General features: G+C 34.2%; 2 protein-coding genes across 3 annotated transcripts; one reads left to right on the top strand and one right to left on the bottom strand.

Moving 5' to 3' along the window:
• Positions 1 to 2,278: 2,278 nt before the first annotated feature.
• Positions 2,279 to 5,311, top strand: LOC110782258 (NADPH-dependent aldo-keto reductase, chloroplastic). The gene is made up of 5 exons (XM_021986375.2): positions 2,279 to 2,658; positions 3,009 to 3,184; positions 3,406 to 3,649; positions 4,405 to 4,584; positions 5,024 to 5,311. Exons 1-5 carry the CDS (start codon positions 2,539 to 2,541, stop codon positions 5,249 to 5,251), a joined length of 948 nt encoding a protein of 315 aa, XP_021842067.2. The 5' UTR covers positions 2,279 to 2,538; the 3' UTR covers positions 5,252 to 5,311.
• LOC110782257 (uncharacterized) lies at positions 4,982 to 13,677 on the bottom strand. 2 transcript variants are annotated; one of them, XM_056838200.1, is made up of 16 exons: positions 13,474 to 13,677; positions 13,282 to 13,365; positions 12,100 to 12,173; positions 11,985 to 12,018; positions 10,785 to 10,843; positions 10,480 to 10,594; positions 10,308 to 10,345; positions 9,851 to 9,948; positions 9,591 to 9,646; positions 8,671 to 8,959; positions 8,359 to 8,474; positions 7,890 to 7,946; positions 7,490 to 7,555; positions 7,021 to 7,095; positions 6,743 to 6,829; positions 4,982 to 5,316 (listed from the first exon to the last, which is right to left on the bottom strand). In XM_056838200.1, exons 1-15 carry the CDS (start codon positions 13,612 to 13,614, stop codon positions 6,773 to 6,775), a joined length of 1,359 nt encoding a protein of 452 aa, XP_056694178.1. In that variant the 5' UTR covers positions 13,615 to 13,677; the 3' UTR covers positions 4,982 to 5,316; positions 6,743 to 6,772. The 2 variants fall into 2 exon arrangements, with proteins under 2 accessions (XP_056694178.1, XP_021842066.2); XM_021986374.2 differs by lacking the exon at positions 4,982 to 5,316 and adding an exon at positions 5,351 to 5,716 and having other exon boundaries at positions 13,474 to 13,676.
• Between the last annotated feature and the right edge of the window lie 400 nt (positions 13,678 to 14,077).

Here is a 14,077-nt window from a genome sequence, read left to right as displayed (position 1 = left end):
ATCTTATCTCCTCCATTCCCACCCCTAATGCTTATAATTTTAATCTCGTTATTATAAGGATAACTTTTATTGAGAATGAGCATAACTTCTATTAAGAATGAGGGTAATTTTTAGTGAGGGATTAAGGGTAACTTTTTATTGATAATAAAGGAGATTGAGCATAAAGTACTTTTGTTAAGAACGAGGGTAAGTTTTATTGAGGATTACGGGTAACTTTGGCTGAGAATAAGGGTAACTTTTTATTTTATGCATTCACGCCACGTAATGACATTATTGTGAATCAATGGACGAATTTTTTTAAAATATTTAATACTTCCTTTGTTCTTTTTTAAATGACACAATTATTTAGGCACGTTTGCCAATGCATGATTTCAAACGTTAATATCTCCAATTATGGATAAGAAAAAAAATATAAAAAGTTGACATTTAAAAAATATTTATTGAGATAAATCTAATAAGACCCTACACGATTATGTTTTTTCTTAAGTATAAATCACAAAATGAAGTCAAATGAGCTTATGTGAATAGTGTCATAAACCCAATTGTGTCATGTAAATAAGCACGGAGGAATTACATTTCTAAACTGAAACTAATTTAGGAATGCATGAGCATGACAAAAACACGCATCGAACAACTGATCGACTAGTGTAATTAATAAGCTAGCATTACAACTAAATAAAAACGGAGGAAGTATAATATATTATACTATATAGTATATACCATTTGTGATTTGTCGGTTTGGATATGCATATTGCCAACGCATGGAAGTTAAGCCAAGATAGCTAAATAGCGTTGTTGATAGTAATCAGCTCATAAGCAACGTCATTATGACTTTTTTTGAAGCCGTGGGCGGTTTCTTAATTAAGTCAAAGGGATATTAATTGTATCCTAATTAATTAATTTTAATTAATTAATTAATTGTATCCTAATTAATTAATTTTAATTAATTAATTAATTGTCTTACCATAATCTCACTAATTATGTACTGTCACACTTGTATCATACTATCATCGTACGTTGCTGGCAAAATCGAGATCACAATCTCAAATCAATCGATTTGCATGTTTATCCCCCTCTCTTGGAACTTACTATGAATCTATGATCCTCATCTGTACTCGCAGTCGCAGATATCAGTGACAGATCTTGGACAAAAATAATGCATTGGTCAAAGTTAAAAACAAGTGAATCAACCACGTACTATCATAGAATATTGTATGTGTATATTTTGTGAAATACTATACACACTTTTAATAACTCAAAAATAACCGAATAATTAAGTTTGGTAAGTGTGAAATTATTGGGAATAGTTGAATACTCACCTTTTGATTTGGAGGTCACACAATCGAATCTTTCCATATGCTTAAGAGTGGGGATTCATTTATCTTATCCTCGGTTTGGTAGGGTCCTTAGTTTTGCATTATATCAATGCAATATTTAATATCCGACATTTTCAAGTGTACGTTCAACGTAACTAGTAATCGACTTGTTACAACAGTTACCTGTAACAATCGTTACAATTATACGAACAATTAAAAAGTACGGAGTACTTCATTTGTACCATATTATAATAAAACTTAATTATTTACTATAGAAGTAATAAAAACTCAATTATTTACTAAGAAGATTAGTTTTGTCACATAAAATCATGGAACAATTTGATCTAAAAGATTATATTCCCAAAGAAAATGGGAATACAAAGGAAGATCACAATATAAGACACAATCTATAGTGATAGTACTCCCTCCGTCCCGGAATACTCGGCCCGGTTTGACCGGCACAGAGTTTAAGGGACTTGAATTGACTTATTTAATTTAATAGGTAGTAGTTGATAGTGGGGTATTATTTTAATGTAGTTAGTGGGAAATGTGTGAAGGAATGGGGTTGGGGGAGAGTAGGGGTTGAATTTTTAATTATTTTTTGTAAGGAGTAGGGGGTAGGTGGGTTAATAGGGGTGGAGTGAGAAATAATATAATATTGTTAGAATATTTCCATTTTTAGAAACAGGTCAAGTATTAAGGGACGGCCCGATAAGGAAAACAGGTCAAGTATTCCGGGACGGAGGGAGTAATATTTTGGATGTCCAAGAATACAATTGTTGTATCGAGTTGGATAATGGGAGACCATATCATTAGCAACTTCCTAAAATCAAAGAAATCAAACGGTTAATATTTAATCACAAAAGACAAGACAAATCCTATGGCTATGATTTGCTTTTTTACAATCTCTTAATCACTTTTATAATTAATCTTTCATTATTAACTCCCCCCTCTTTCCAAGGACACACATAAAAATACAAAATAAAAATAAAATACATAAATATATTAGTTTAATTTACGTTATTTGATGAGTTGGCTTTAGGATACGATTTTATATTATTTTATTATTTTGACTTTTTTATGAAATGTATAAATAGGAGGACATTTCCAAAGAAATGTGACAAGTGAACAATTAATCTCCTTTCTTCTTTCGACCATAACACATTTTCTAAAAGCCACTTCTCTCTAAATTAAGCATAAATTAGAGAGAGAAAATCAAAAGATGAGGAATAATCAAGCAAGATTAAACACAGGAAATGTGGTTCCTCTCTTTGGATTAGGCACTTATTCTTCTTCATGTGATAGTGAAACAACACAAGAAGCTATTCATATGGCTCTTAAGGTATGTTCATTTTAAACTAAAGGGGGTTTACATATCGGTCTTAAAGTATCGAGTTTTGGTTTATTATGAGCTTTTTATTTTGCTCAAACAGCTACCCACCTTTTTGTAGGTGGGTATGAACTTTTTGTTTTGTGAATTACTTCGTTTTGCATGAGGATCCTATCTAGTTACTGGATCATTCAATATGGAATTTAAAGTGAGAGACGTATTAAGTGACTAGATAGGATCTCATATCACTCCAAAAAATCAAATACGGAGTATTTTGTTTTTTCTTTTTATAGATACAAACGGGAAAATATGTTATGTGTTCTTTTTTTATTGATAATAATTGGTATGCAATAAATATGCAGATGGGGTACAGACATTTCGACACAGCAAAGATATACGGATCCGAGCCAGCTCTAGGGAAGGCATTAACAGAGGCGATTAGTGACGGTGTGGTTGATAGAGAAGACATTTTCGTTACATCTAAGCTTTGGTCAAGTGATCACGACGATCCAGTTTCTGCACTTCATCAATCTCTACGGTAAGCACGTTTCCTACGATGTTCTGATACCATAGTTGTAAATGTGACCTATTATTTCGAGACATTCCGAGACATGGGAGACATAAGATATTATACTCCTCTTGTCTATACATTTCATCTAGTCTAGGATTAAAACTAGGTGAAATAAACTTTATTCTTTGGTTATGTGTGAACTAGACCAACTTACTAAGCAAATGTTTTGTTTGGGAAAATGTGAACAGAAACCTGAAAATGGAGTACGTGGACTTGTACTTGGTACATTGGCCCATAAGATTCAAGTCATGGGCCGAATACCCGGTTCCCAATGAAGAGGACTTTGAAGAGTTGGACATGGAATCCACTTGGGCCGGCATGGAGAAATGTCTTGAATTGGGCCTTTGTAAAGCTATTGGTGTTAGTAATTTCTCCACCAAAAAACTTCAACATCTTTTGGATTTTGCTTCTGTATGTCCTGCTGTTAATCAGGTATACTTTCTGTTTCTTTCCTTGTTCTCCAAGGTGTTTATCATAAAAATAAAAAATAAAAAATTCCGAGACGTGTATAAGTATAACATATGTTACAATTATTTAGGAACGGAAGAAAGTATCGGAAAGGATAATCTAACAACGAAACAAAACTAAGAATTAACGATTTGTATATGACTTAAAAACCCGGGCATGAACTATTGTTGGTGGTTTCCTTGTTCCCTGATGTGTTTTTAATTAAAAGAAAAATATCGAGACGTGTTTAAAAATGTTGCAGTTATGTTGAGACGTGTTTAAAAATGTTGTAGTTATGTTGGGATGTTGTATATGACATAAAACCTCGGGCATGAACTATTGTTGGTGGTTTCCAGGTTCTCTGTGGTGTTTTTTATATAATTTTTTTTACTTCGAGACGTGTCTAAAAAAATGTTGCAGTTATTTTGGGACATGATAAAATATCAGAAAGGATAATCTAACAACGAAACAAATTTAAAAAAGGCCGCTTTGTATATGACATAAAAACCCGGGCATGAGCTATTGTTGGTGGTTTCCTTGTTCTTTGAGGTGTTTTTAATATAAAAATGATCCCGATACATGTATAAGAAATGTTGTAGTTATTTTGGGACATGATAAAAATACCAGAAAGGATAATCTAACAACGAAACAAAAATAAAAAAGAGCGCGTTGTATATGACATAAAAACCCGGGCATGAACTATTGTTGGTGGTTGATTTGAGATATTGAAATGGATGCAGGTGGAAATGCACCCAATGTGGAGGCAAAACAAGATGAGAAAATTTTGTGGAGAGCATAAGATTCATATGAGTGCATATATGCCCCTTGGTGGTCCTGGAAATTTCTGGGGCTCGACGTCGGTTATAAAAGACCCTATCATCCTCTCCATTGCTAAAAAACACAAAGCAACCCCTGCTCAGGTATTACTCTTTTCGCGTACACAAATTAGAAGGTGTACACTGTTGTTTGTAGAACTACATGCAATTGGTAATGAAAATCACATTTTTACAGCTTAAAAGCACATTTTATCTATTTAAAAGAACATATTAACAATTTAAAAGCAAATTAACGATTTAAAAGAACATAAGCAATTTAAAAACACATACTTATATATCTTCCGTTGCTTTACTTGCAACACTTTGCTTTTCATCTGTAAAAATGTGTTCTAAAGCTGTAAAAAGTGCTTTTAATTTGCAAATATGCGATTTTAAACTATAAAATTTGCTTCTAGGGGGGTTAAAAAATATAGCATGTAGTTCTACATGCAACTGGGTATACCTTGTACCAATTGATTCGCACAAAGTTTGAAAGTTTCACTGAAACCGTTAATTGATGCGAATGAATGTATTATTCTTGAAGGTTGCACTAAAATGGGGAATACAGAGGGGAACCAGTGTAATTGTAAAGAGCTTTAACGAAGGCAGAATGAGGGAAAACATCGGTGCCCTCGATCTCAAGTTGGACGAAAATGATATGATCAACATTGAGAAATTGGTAGAGAGAAAAATACTGAGAGGAGACCATCTTATCAACAAAACTACTAGTCCGTACAGAACAATCGAACAACTTTGGGATTACGAGATCTAACCTCGAAAATATTGTACTTGTAGGAAAATAGTAGCTTCGTCAACACTTGCATCAGTAGTGAGAACCTGTAAATTTAAGGAAACTAAGCAAGAAAGTTGATAAGCCATATCTGAAAAATCCCCAAAAACGGGACAAAAACCCGTGTGAATAGTCGGGACAATATTAACATATCCTGATCATGAAAGTTTGAGCATGTGTTACATTTTACAACATGAATTAACATCTTATTGAGGAAATTCTGGAGATAATTTACACAACGTTTGGAAAATTTTCAATTGTTTTGATACATCTAGGAGACCCTTACTTCCTTTTGGGTATTCTTATGGATAAAAGATTAATACATCAAGAAAGTATACAACATCCATGAACCACCCGTGGTTTGATGTTCAAATCATCCTCGATAATTCTACTTCAATCGGTAACCATGATTATTAATGGTGGGTCAAGACCATAATGTAAAATCACCTGAGAATGTTTAAAAGATGAAGAAGAATGTTAAAAAGATGAAAAATAAAATGCTGGGAAGCAGATTAACAGGATTGTTAGATATTTCATTATAAATTTGATTACAGAAGATTAGTTTGAGAATCTAGACACAAGAATCACTACTGTATCAGGACAGCAGACATTTGAACACCCACCAAGAAACTACTAGAACCACAAAATTTGTCAGAACATTAGGACAGCATGTATTCGTATCATTAGACAGTTTTTTCTGAAAAACAAGATCTTTATGGGAATCATTTATGGTTTAAATCGTTTTATGGGAAAACATTTATGATTACTTTGAAAATTCGAAATCAGTAGAATATTTGTATAATAACAACTTCAAGACGCAGAAATGAGTTTGTAATAACAACTTCATATTTTAAACCCAAGTCAATTATAAAGAAGAAAAGTAATCAGATATTGTGCTACAGGTCATTAGGCAACGATTCAAGACACAGAAATGACTAACAGCTTACATATGAATGTGCAGAAAAGGATACTTCATCCTATAAAAAATATGAATTCATCTCCAGCCCGTTCCCCTCGGTGTTGTGATGGTATGGCCTTCTCAGGCTGCTGTCATTGGTTCTAACTTATTCCGTTAATAGTTAAAGTTAGTTATTTGTTCTCTCAGATATAGGTCTTTTTCAAGTTTTAGTTTTTCAGTTCGGAAGCATTTTTCATTTGTAGCACAGTTGTCTAACCCCTCTTAAGGCTACATCAAAGATTCCTCAGTTGGATGGAGTCGTTAGGTAAGACTAGATAGGGTATCTTAAAGCTCTTTTTTTTTATATTCGTCTCCATAAAGCCAGTGTATTTCATCTGAAAGGATGCTTTAGGTAGTTAGGTTGGAGTTCTTCGGTAAGATCCACTTTAAATTTATTTCCTAACTAAAGGCACGCGAAATTCAGTCCTGAACTCCTGATCAAGTCACTAGTACGATATGAAAGTATGATGCAACAAAGTCAAAGAGGAAAGTACGGCTTATAGTAAGTAACATACCAGGTACCACTGTTGACAAGTGCACCCATTCTAGCTCTTGCTTTGTTGCTTGGGGGTAGACACAGAAGATGTACCTTGTTCAATACACTGGGAAAACAAGCAGTACTTAGAAATAGGGAATAACGCATACAGAAACAACATTTAGTAGGATTAAAGATTAATATCAATCAGAAACATATAAGTTCCTTTGGTAAGTGACGATTAACTAAAAAGAAACCTTCTCATCTTTGCCTCTGCCATTCAGTATAATACCAAATCAGCTTGGAAGATGCTCATACCTGAAGAAGATGGCTGTGCAGCCAATCCAATGTTTGGGGGAATGTTGTTGCAGATATATTCACAACAGTTAGACCCTGGAACAAAAGAGGAAATAGAAAATAAGAAACCAACATATGGACATCAAACAAATTTGAGGCAAATCCATATTTATCATCTCAATGTTCTATACGTTAAAGCATTGGGAAAACAATAAGTAAAAACCCCAGCCCATGATTCATCTCATTAACATCCTACCCTTATAGAAGCAACTGTATCCAACTATATATCTTTACGGATTAGAAGACACCACTTGCATCTGGTTTGTCTAACCGTTTTCTCCATAATGTGGGTAACCAAGCCGACCATCACAGACTCACAAGTAATGTACTAGAAAGACTAAGATGTGGTATTGTTGGTTATATAATGTCTAAGGTGATGAGTAAATTTTAGCCCCAAAAAATAGTGGAAAAGGACAGAGCACGAGCATACCTGAGACTCAAATGAGCAAAGGTAGTCTTGAATGATCTTCAGATTCTTCATTAGCTTTTCTTTATCCTGCAAAAAAGTATACGATTAATTTCTTAGAAACAGAGGAACAATTTAAAAGATGAGTCATTTGATAGCATCACTTTCATGAGGACGGAACATCAAAATAAGAAAAGGGAGCCACAATGCGAAAGTCACATTTGCACAACGATCAACAACAAAAACACACTCAAATTGCACTTGAACAGTTAAAGCAAGTGTTCTATAAATCTCTTGCATATGAGGGACCAAAAAAAATTCAAGAGCAATATTGGTATAAAAATGGTAAATGGAATTTTTATAACCTAGTTACTTGCAGTTGCAAGCACAACTTCTTAAAACAAAACTAAAACAATTAATTTACCTTCACGACGCTGTTATCACTGAATGTACGAGTTGGAATCCATTCCTCGAGTAATGCCTTCACAAGTCAAGAAAGGTCCAGTTAGAGTTACCGTGAAAAGTGAAAATACTATAATGAAAAAGAAAGCAAGTCAATTCCAAAGACATCTGCAAACATACACTGTAAAAATGCAAGCAATCAGAAAATAGTGATATGAAAATGCAGGGTGGTGACTTCAAAAGAAAGAAAAAGATAAAAAGATACAGTACTTGCTTTGAGTAGCGTAAATCACTGCCAATAATCTAAATTAAATCTCTCTTTCACAGTCTAATACTTCGTAGCGTTTAGGGTCACAAGCAACACTCGCTGATTTCAAGACCCTAGAGCACAACTCCCGTCTATTATTCAATATCCCTTTTGTGATAATGACTAGGAAAATTCTAATGCAAAGAGAAGAGAAGCAAATAAGAAAAGATTCAGATTGCCATACCTCATGATCAAATTCAGCCATTTTAAGAACAATAGGTACAATGATTGGTTCAGCTCCAGACCTCTCTTTCTTTCTTTGAGGGTTTTCATCCATCTTCGTTTCATTAAGATTCTCAACTGCAAAACACTAAAGAAGTAAGAAAAGCTTACACTGACCTATCTACTGTGTGACATAAAGTCATTGTTTCTTAGTTTATTGGAGAAGCCTATCAAAGGTAGAAAAATATGGGCCAAATGAAATCAATATGCACAAATTATTTTCTTTCTCAAATAAAGAAAAGGAAAAGTAAATTTGAAACGTTTATGTGCCAACCTTTATCATCAGAGACTCTATCTTTAATATTGACAGAAGCAAGAGAGCTTAGAACTTCATGCGCCTGGTCGCTAGATACAAGTTCCTTGGAGCTTGTATTCTCACCACAGATGCCTCTACTACCAGAATCAAATTTGCCCTCATCAGCAGGTTGATTTTGTATTTGGCAGGTAGAATTATCTACTGATGGATCAGATGCAACCTTTGTGTCTTCAACTTTTGGTTGTGTTTTCATGGACAATTTATTATCATCATCCATTAAATAAATGCTAGGATCTAAATGTATTCCCTGCAAGAGAATAAATATGTGAATCACAAAAGCAAAATTGCATCATACGGTGACATTATTAATCAGGACACTTGGGCCAAGAAACTTAGCCATGAATATCAAATCCCTATCCTGTTATACCCTAAAACTCTACACCTCGTGGATAAAAAATACGAAATCATGAATAATGAAACACTTGGAGAAATGCAGTGATGGCAATCATGTGGATCATATGGCTAGAGGAATGACTGTATTTACAACAATGTTACTATTCCTTGTGACACTGTGGGATAAAGTATTTCTGCTAGCGTCTTTATGGGCTAAGGCATCTAGGGCTTACCCGAACTATACAACAGGGGAGATGCAAAGGAATTGGGTTAATTTTCTAAACTTGTCAAATGATTCTTTGTGACACGTTGTCCTCGTGTTGTATCCATTTTTATTATGTATGAATACTATATAAAAAATTCTTAGTAAAAATAAAGTTCAAAGCTACATATAGTGTGTTCAATCACCAGATGATGCTTAAACTTTACAAATCCACCACTTGCAGAAAAATCATGTTACTACAACACACACAAACAGATGTAAATTTAAATTTAGTTTTAAAGGCCTACCAGACACAGAACTTAAAAAAACGGACGAACAGTACCTCAATTATAATAGGTTTTCCATCTTTCATTGCTTTCTTGAGATCACCAGCCAAACCTGGAAAAAGAAAAGAAGAAGTCTATTATATTGCCATGTAAAGAAGACAGCCTGTTTGTATATTCATGTTGCAACCTCAAAAAAGTGAAGCAATGGCATCACTTTCATCTTTCCTATCCTAGATGTAGTCTGAGCCTCACCAGACCAATATGTGGTCCTCTATTTACGCGCTGAAACAAAAGGTTAAGTTAGAAAATTTATCACCTTTGCGAACTATCCTGCATTCTCTGCAAAACTCCGTAATGAACTCCTCAGAAGAATCAAATTCCCTTGCCCATACAGGAGTAGATGTCAACGGAGCACTGCAATTATTTTAAAATAGTATAAACCATTAGCAGAAACTAAAGCTGGTAATCTTTTCTCCGGTTTCATCATTTCAAGTGCAATAGAAGTATATAAATTCAAAATCTTCATGACAACTGTGCACAGGGTTTTCTGCGTATTTTATTGTTTTTGTTATCTCAAATTTCGTATAATGATCGTCATCGTACACATTCATTCCTCTGTGTGTATCGTGTGAGTGTGGTTTACCCTGACTCGCTAGTGTGATCAGAACAGAGATCATAAGGTCCATATGTACCATAGAGGGTAAATTTTAGATGTTGAGCTAATACCATGCCACATCAATAATGCAAAGAGGAGAAAAAGACAAGCTTATTACTCTGTTGACGTGCGAAGTAGTTCGTAGACCATATCAGTCTGCAATGTCACAAAAGAAATAAGAAAGCTATCAATGCAGAACAATCATGAAAAAGTTAGTTATTTCTCCAGAAACTCTAAAAAGAATCATAACAAACAAAAAGCAAATCGTAAAAATATGTAACTGGGTTTACCTGCAAGACGTTTGGCAAATTTAGTCTTTGTGCAAGTTGTGTAGCAATGGTGGACTTCCCAGTACAAGCAGTTCCACAAACAAGAATTACCAAAGGCACCCGCTGATGGTGAAACCTACCAACAAATACATAAAGTTCAAATTAATAGCAAAAGAATACTTCCATGCTTTTTATTTTTCATATGTTGCAAATTATAACCAAAATGCACCAGTGGAAACGAGAATATAAATTTCCTAGATAGCAAGAAGCCAAGAAGTAAGATAATAAACCCCTATACAAGATGTAAAAACATTATTTGCACTGACCTGGTCATCATCTTATAACGGTTGATGTACTCTTCACCATAGCCCCTACGTTCCATAAGCTGCAAATAGAGTCCTATAAGAAGGTTTAATGGAATCACATTTTGATTACAGTCAATCTGAATGTTTCTAGAAGCATTGACGCACGTATTTTCTTGCAATGGTCACGAAGACAACAACAGATAACATCAGAATTCTTACATGCTAGGAAGAGGGAGGGATCAGCTCCTATATGATATCAGAGTCCTATAAGAAAAGCCTACTCTCTCATCCAACTCAAGTTCTTAAAAGTAAAAACCACAGGAGTTCATGTCTAAAACCCTGATAGCTGTAAAACAGCAATACAGCATCTTGTGGTTAATCTTTGCCTTCAAACTAAAGAATGCAGCTAAGAGCTACATTGTTTCAGTTATTCAATCTACAGCCTTACACAGCTAACAAGCGTAATCTCAAGTTACAATTCAATCTCATCAACACTCGGTATTTCTCAAATACCTAGTCCATCAATGAGTACAACATTCTTTCTCCTCTCTTACTGAAAGTAGAAGTGCCTTTGAAGTATGGAGAAATAACAAAGGGAATTAAAGAATAGAAACATACCACATGCATCAAATCTTAAGTAAACCAACTATTTTCTCTGTCCCAAAGTGTTTTCCACCTATCCATTCTTGAGTTTTCCTGGTTATAGTCCTCTCTGGTCAATAAATGGATACTTGCACAATTTTTCTTTCTAGGTATACTACATAGTATGACAGCACACGCCTTTGGTTAAGTATCACTCCAGTATTGTACTCAGAATATGTGAAAAGTCAACATGGAAAAAGGTTTAGTATAGGAGTATTAGTTCCATATTTATACAAGGGACAAAACACCTCTAGCTAACAACATCAAATCCTCAAATAAAATATTGTTGACCAAAACTATTTGATTTGTTACTGTGACTTTTAAACACACTTCAGCATTTCAGCTCATGTTCAAGGAAATGGAAACAACCAGGAAATTATTATTAATTTAAAAATGACGATAAAATGTGGAGAAAGAAAGTATTAGGAGCATGATTTTGTCAGAAACTTAAGAATTGAGACCTATGTTCTGGATGACAAGCAATTTTCGAATCTCAGAACTGACAGTGGATTGTCAGGTAATATGGGAAAAGCATCTCAATCAAAGTTTGGAAACTAAAGCAGAATATATGATGCACACCTTGAACAAATTAGCCTCCAGGTCATTCTGAGAGCTGCATGGTAACAAAATTACTTAGAGATGCCCGCGAAATACAACCAAAAAACATAAAAGCAAAAACCAATTGATGACATACACGTCAAGCAGACTGTTGTCGATGAGCAACTTTTTAAGTTCCAGCGCAATCTTGATAGCTACATGATTAGGAATCTAAGAGAGTGAAACAAATGCAAAATCACAATATAAGTTAATGACACAGTCATTCAGCTTATCTCCAAGTCAGAAACCAAACAGTCAGGTCAATATTCTGTGCAATAGCACCACAGTGATCCACCAGCTAATAGACAGAAAAGATGCAAACTCAAGATAGTACGGATCACATGAACACTTGAACATAAAATTACAACTCCGTAATACCCCAAATAAAAATAAGGCATATCGCTCACTGCTCGGGGTAAAAGGAAGTACTTGATGTTGACATTGTATGAATAACTTAAAAGTTAAAACCAGTGAAGGTTCAAGAACATGAACACTAAACACATGATGTTGACATTGTATGAATAGCACTAGTCATAAGTTCATAACTCATAACTCATAAGTGTCATGAGTGCATGTATCAATTCAATCACACCCATCTATGTTTCAACTATTCAATCAATCTACATTTGTTAAAATCATCAACACAAACCCAATTTTTTTAACATAGAACAAATGCATGCAATCAATTCAATCAAACCCATAAATTACAACATCAAACACCCAATGCAAATCATATCATTGCGTCAGTGACGGTCCACATACTCGATCCAAAAAGCTTAAAACCAGTGACGGTCCTAGAACACGAATACCTTAGAATACATGATTGCGCCACTATATAAATAGCAGAAATCATAACTCACAAGTGAATGCAATCAATTCAATCACACCCATCTATATTTCAATTGTTCAATCAATCTACAATTGCTAGAATCATCAACACAAACCCAATTTTTTTTACATAGAACAAATGCATGCAATCAAATCAATCAAAAACCCAATGCAAATCAAATTAACAGCTCAAAACCCAAATTCAGACATACAATTCAAAATTAAAATAACTGCACGTAACAAAACCATGAAGGAAGATCAAAGTGTCACAGACCTTTGTAATCAATCAATCTACAATTGCTAGAATCATCAACACAAACCCAATTTTTTAACATAGAACAAAAACCCAATGCAAATCAAATATTAACAGCTCAAAACCCAACTCCAAAATTAAAATAACTGCATGTAACAAAATCATGAAGGAAAATCAAAGTGTCACATACTCACATACCTTTGTAACTGTTAACATTCTGCTGAGCAGAAATCTCGATAAAACATAGTAATGATCAGCATTATCACCAAGCCAAACTTTAACCTAATCATCCCAAAAAACACAAATTAAAATTTTTAAAAAAACAAATACCTAATATATGAATCAAATTGATTCGAAAATTGAAATGGAGAATTTGGAAGAAAAAAAAACCTTGACGAAATCGTATTTGGAAGAAGCGTTGCGTGCGGCGAATCGGAAGGGACGAAGATTAGCATCTTCGGGTTTATCTTCGGATCCTTCACTACCGTTTGGACTCGCCGATTCAAATGCAACTCCTTTGTCTTTCTTCATCTTCTTCTCTCTTTCACGGTTTCTCTTCTGCCGTTCTTGCCTCTGGTTTTACAACTGATTTTTTACCCAACAACAGAAAGTCGGTAATAAAGTAAAAAAATTAACCACGGAAGTTTTTTTTTTTTTTAATTTTACCTAATTGCAATTTTTACAGATATCGTGCGGTACGTGTACAATAAATTTATTATACATAATGTAACTGTAACTCAAATTTTGATAACTTTTACCAATTGTTTGTTGGTTCAATTGTGATTGAGGCTGAACTTGGTGGAAAAAACCCGTGTTCGATCCTCCGCAACAATAATAGGGAGGGGACTGGAACATATCCACCCACAACTCGCCAGCATTTAGGGGATAACTAATTTAGTAATTTATAGTCGTATTACAATATTTATTGTACATCGGGTGTAATTAATTAATTTTTTTAATATCGGAACAAATTCTACTATGATGAACTTGTCAT

This window comes from Spinacia oleracea, chromosome 3 (assembly GCF_020520425.1).
Source record: "Spinacia oleracea cultivar Varoflay chromosome 3, BTI_SOV_V1, whole genome shotgun sequence".
Taxonomy (NCBI): Eukaryota; Viridiplantae; Streptophyta; class Magnoliopsida; order Caryophyllales; family Amaranthaceae; genus Spinacia; species Spinacia oleracea.
This window is presented reverse-complemented; position numbering and strand designations above follow the sequence as displayed.

Coding starts and splice junctions, on each gene's coding strand:
- LOC110782258 (XM_021986375.2), top strand. CDS start 2,539: ATGAGGAATAATCAAGCAAGATTAAACACAGGAAATGTGGTTCCTCTC. Junction 2,659..3,008: donor CTATTCATATGGCTCTTAAG/GTATGTTCATTT, acceptor ATAAATATGCAG/ATGGGGTACAGACATTTCGA. Junction 4,585..5,023: donor ACAAAGCAACCCCTGCTCAG/GTATTACTCTTT, acceptor TTATTCTTGAAG/GTTGCACTAAAATGGGGAAT.
- LOC110782257 (XM_056838200.1), bottom strand. CDS start 13,614: ATGAAGAAAGACAAAGGAGTTGCATTTGAATCGGCGAGTCCAAACGGT. Junction 8,960..9,590: donor GAAAACCTATTATAATTGAG/GTACTGTTCGTC, acceptor ATTCTCTTGCAG/GGAATACATTTAGATCCTAG. Junction 6,830..7,020: donor TGCACAGCCATCTTCTTCAG/GTATGAGCATCT, acceptor TTGTTTTCCCAG/TGTATTGAACAAGGTACATC.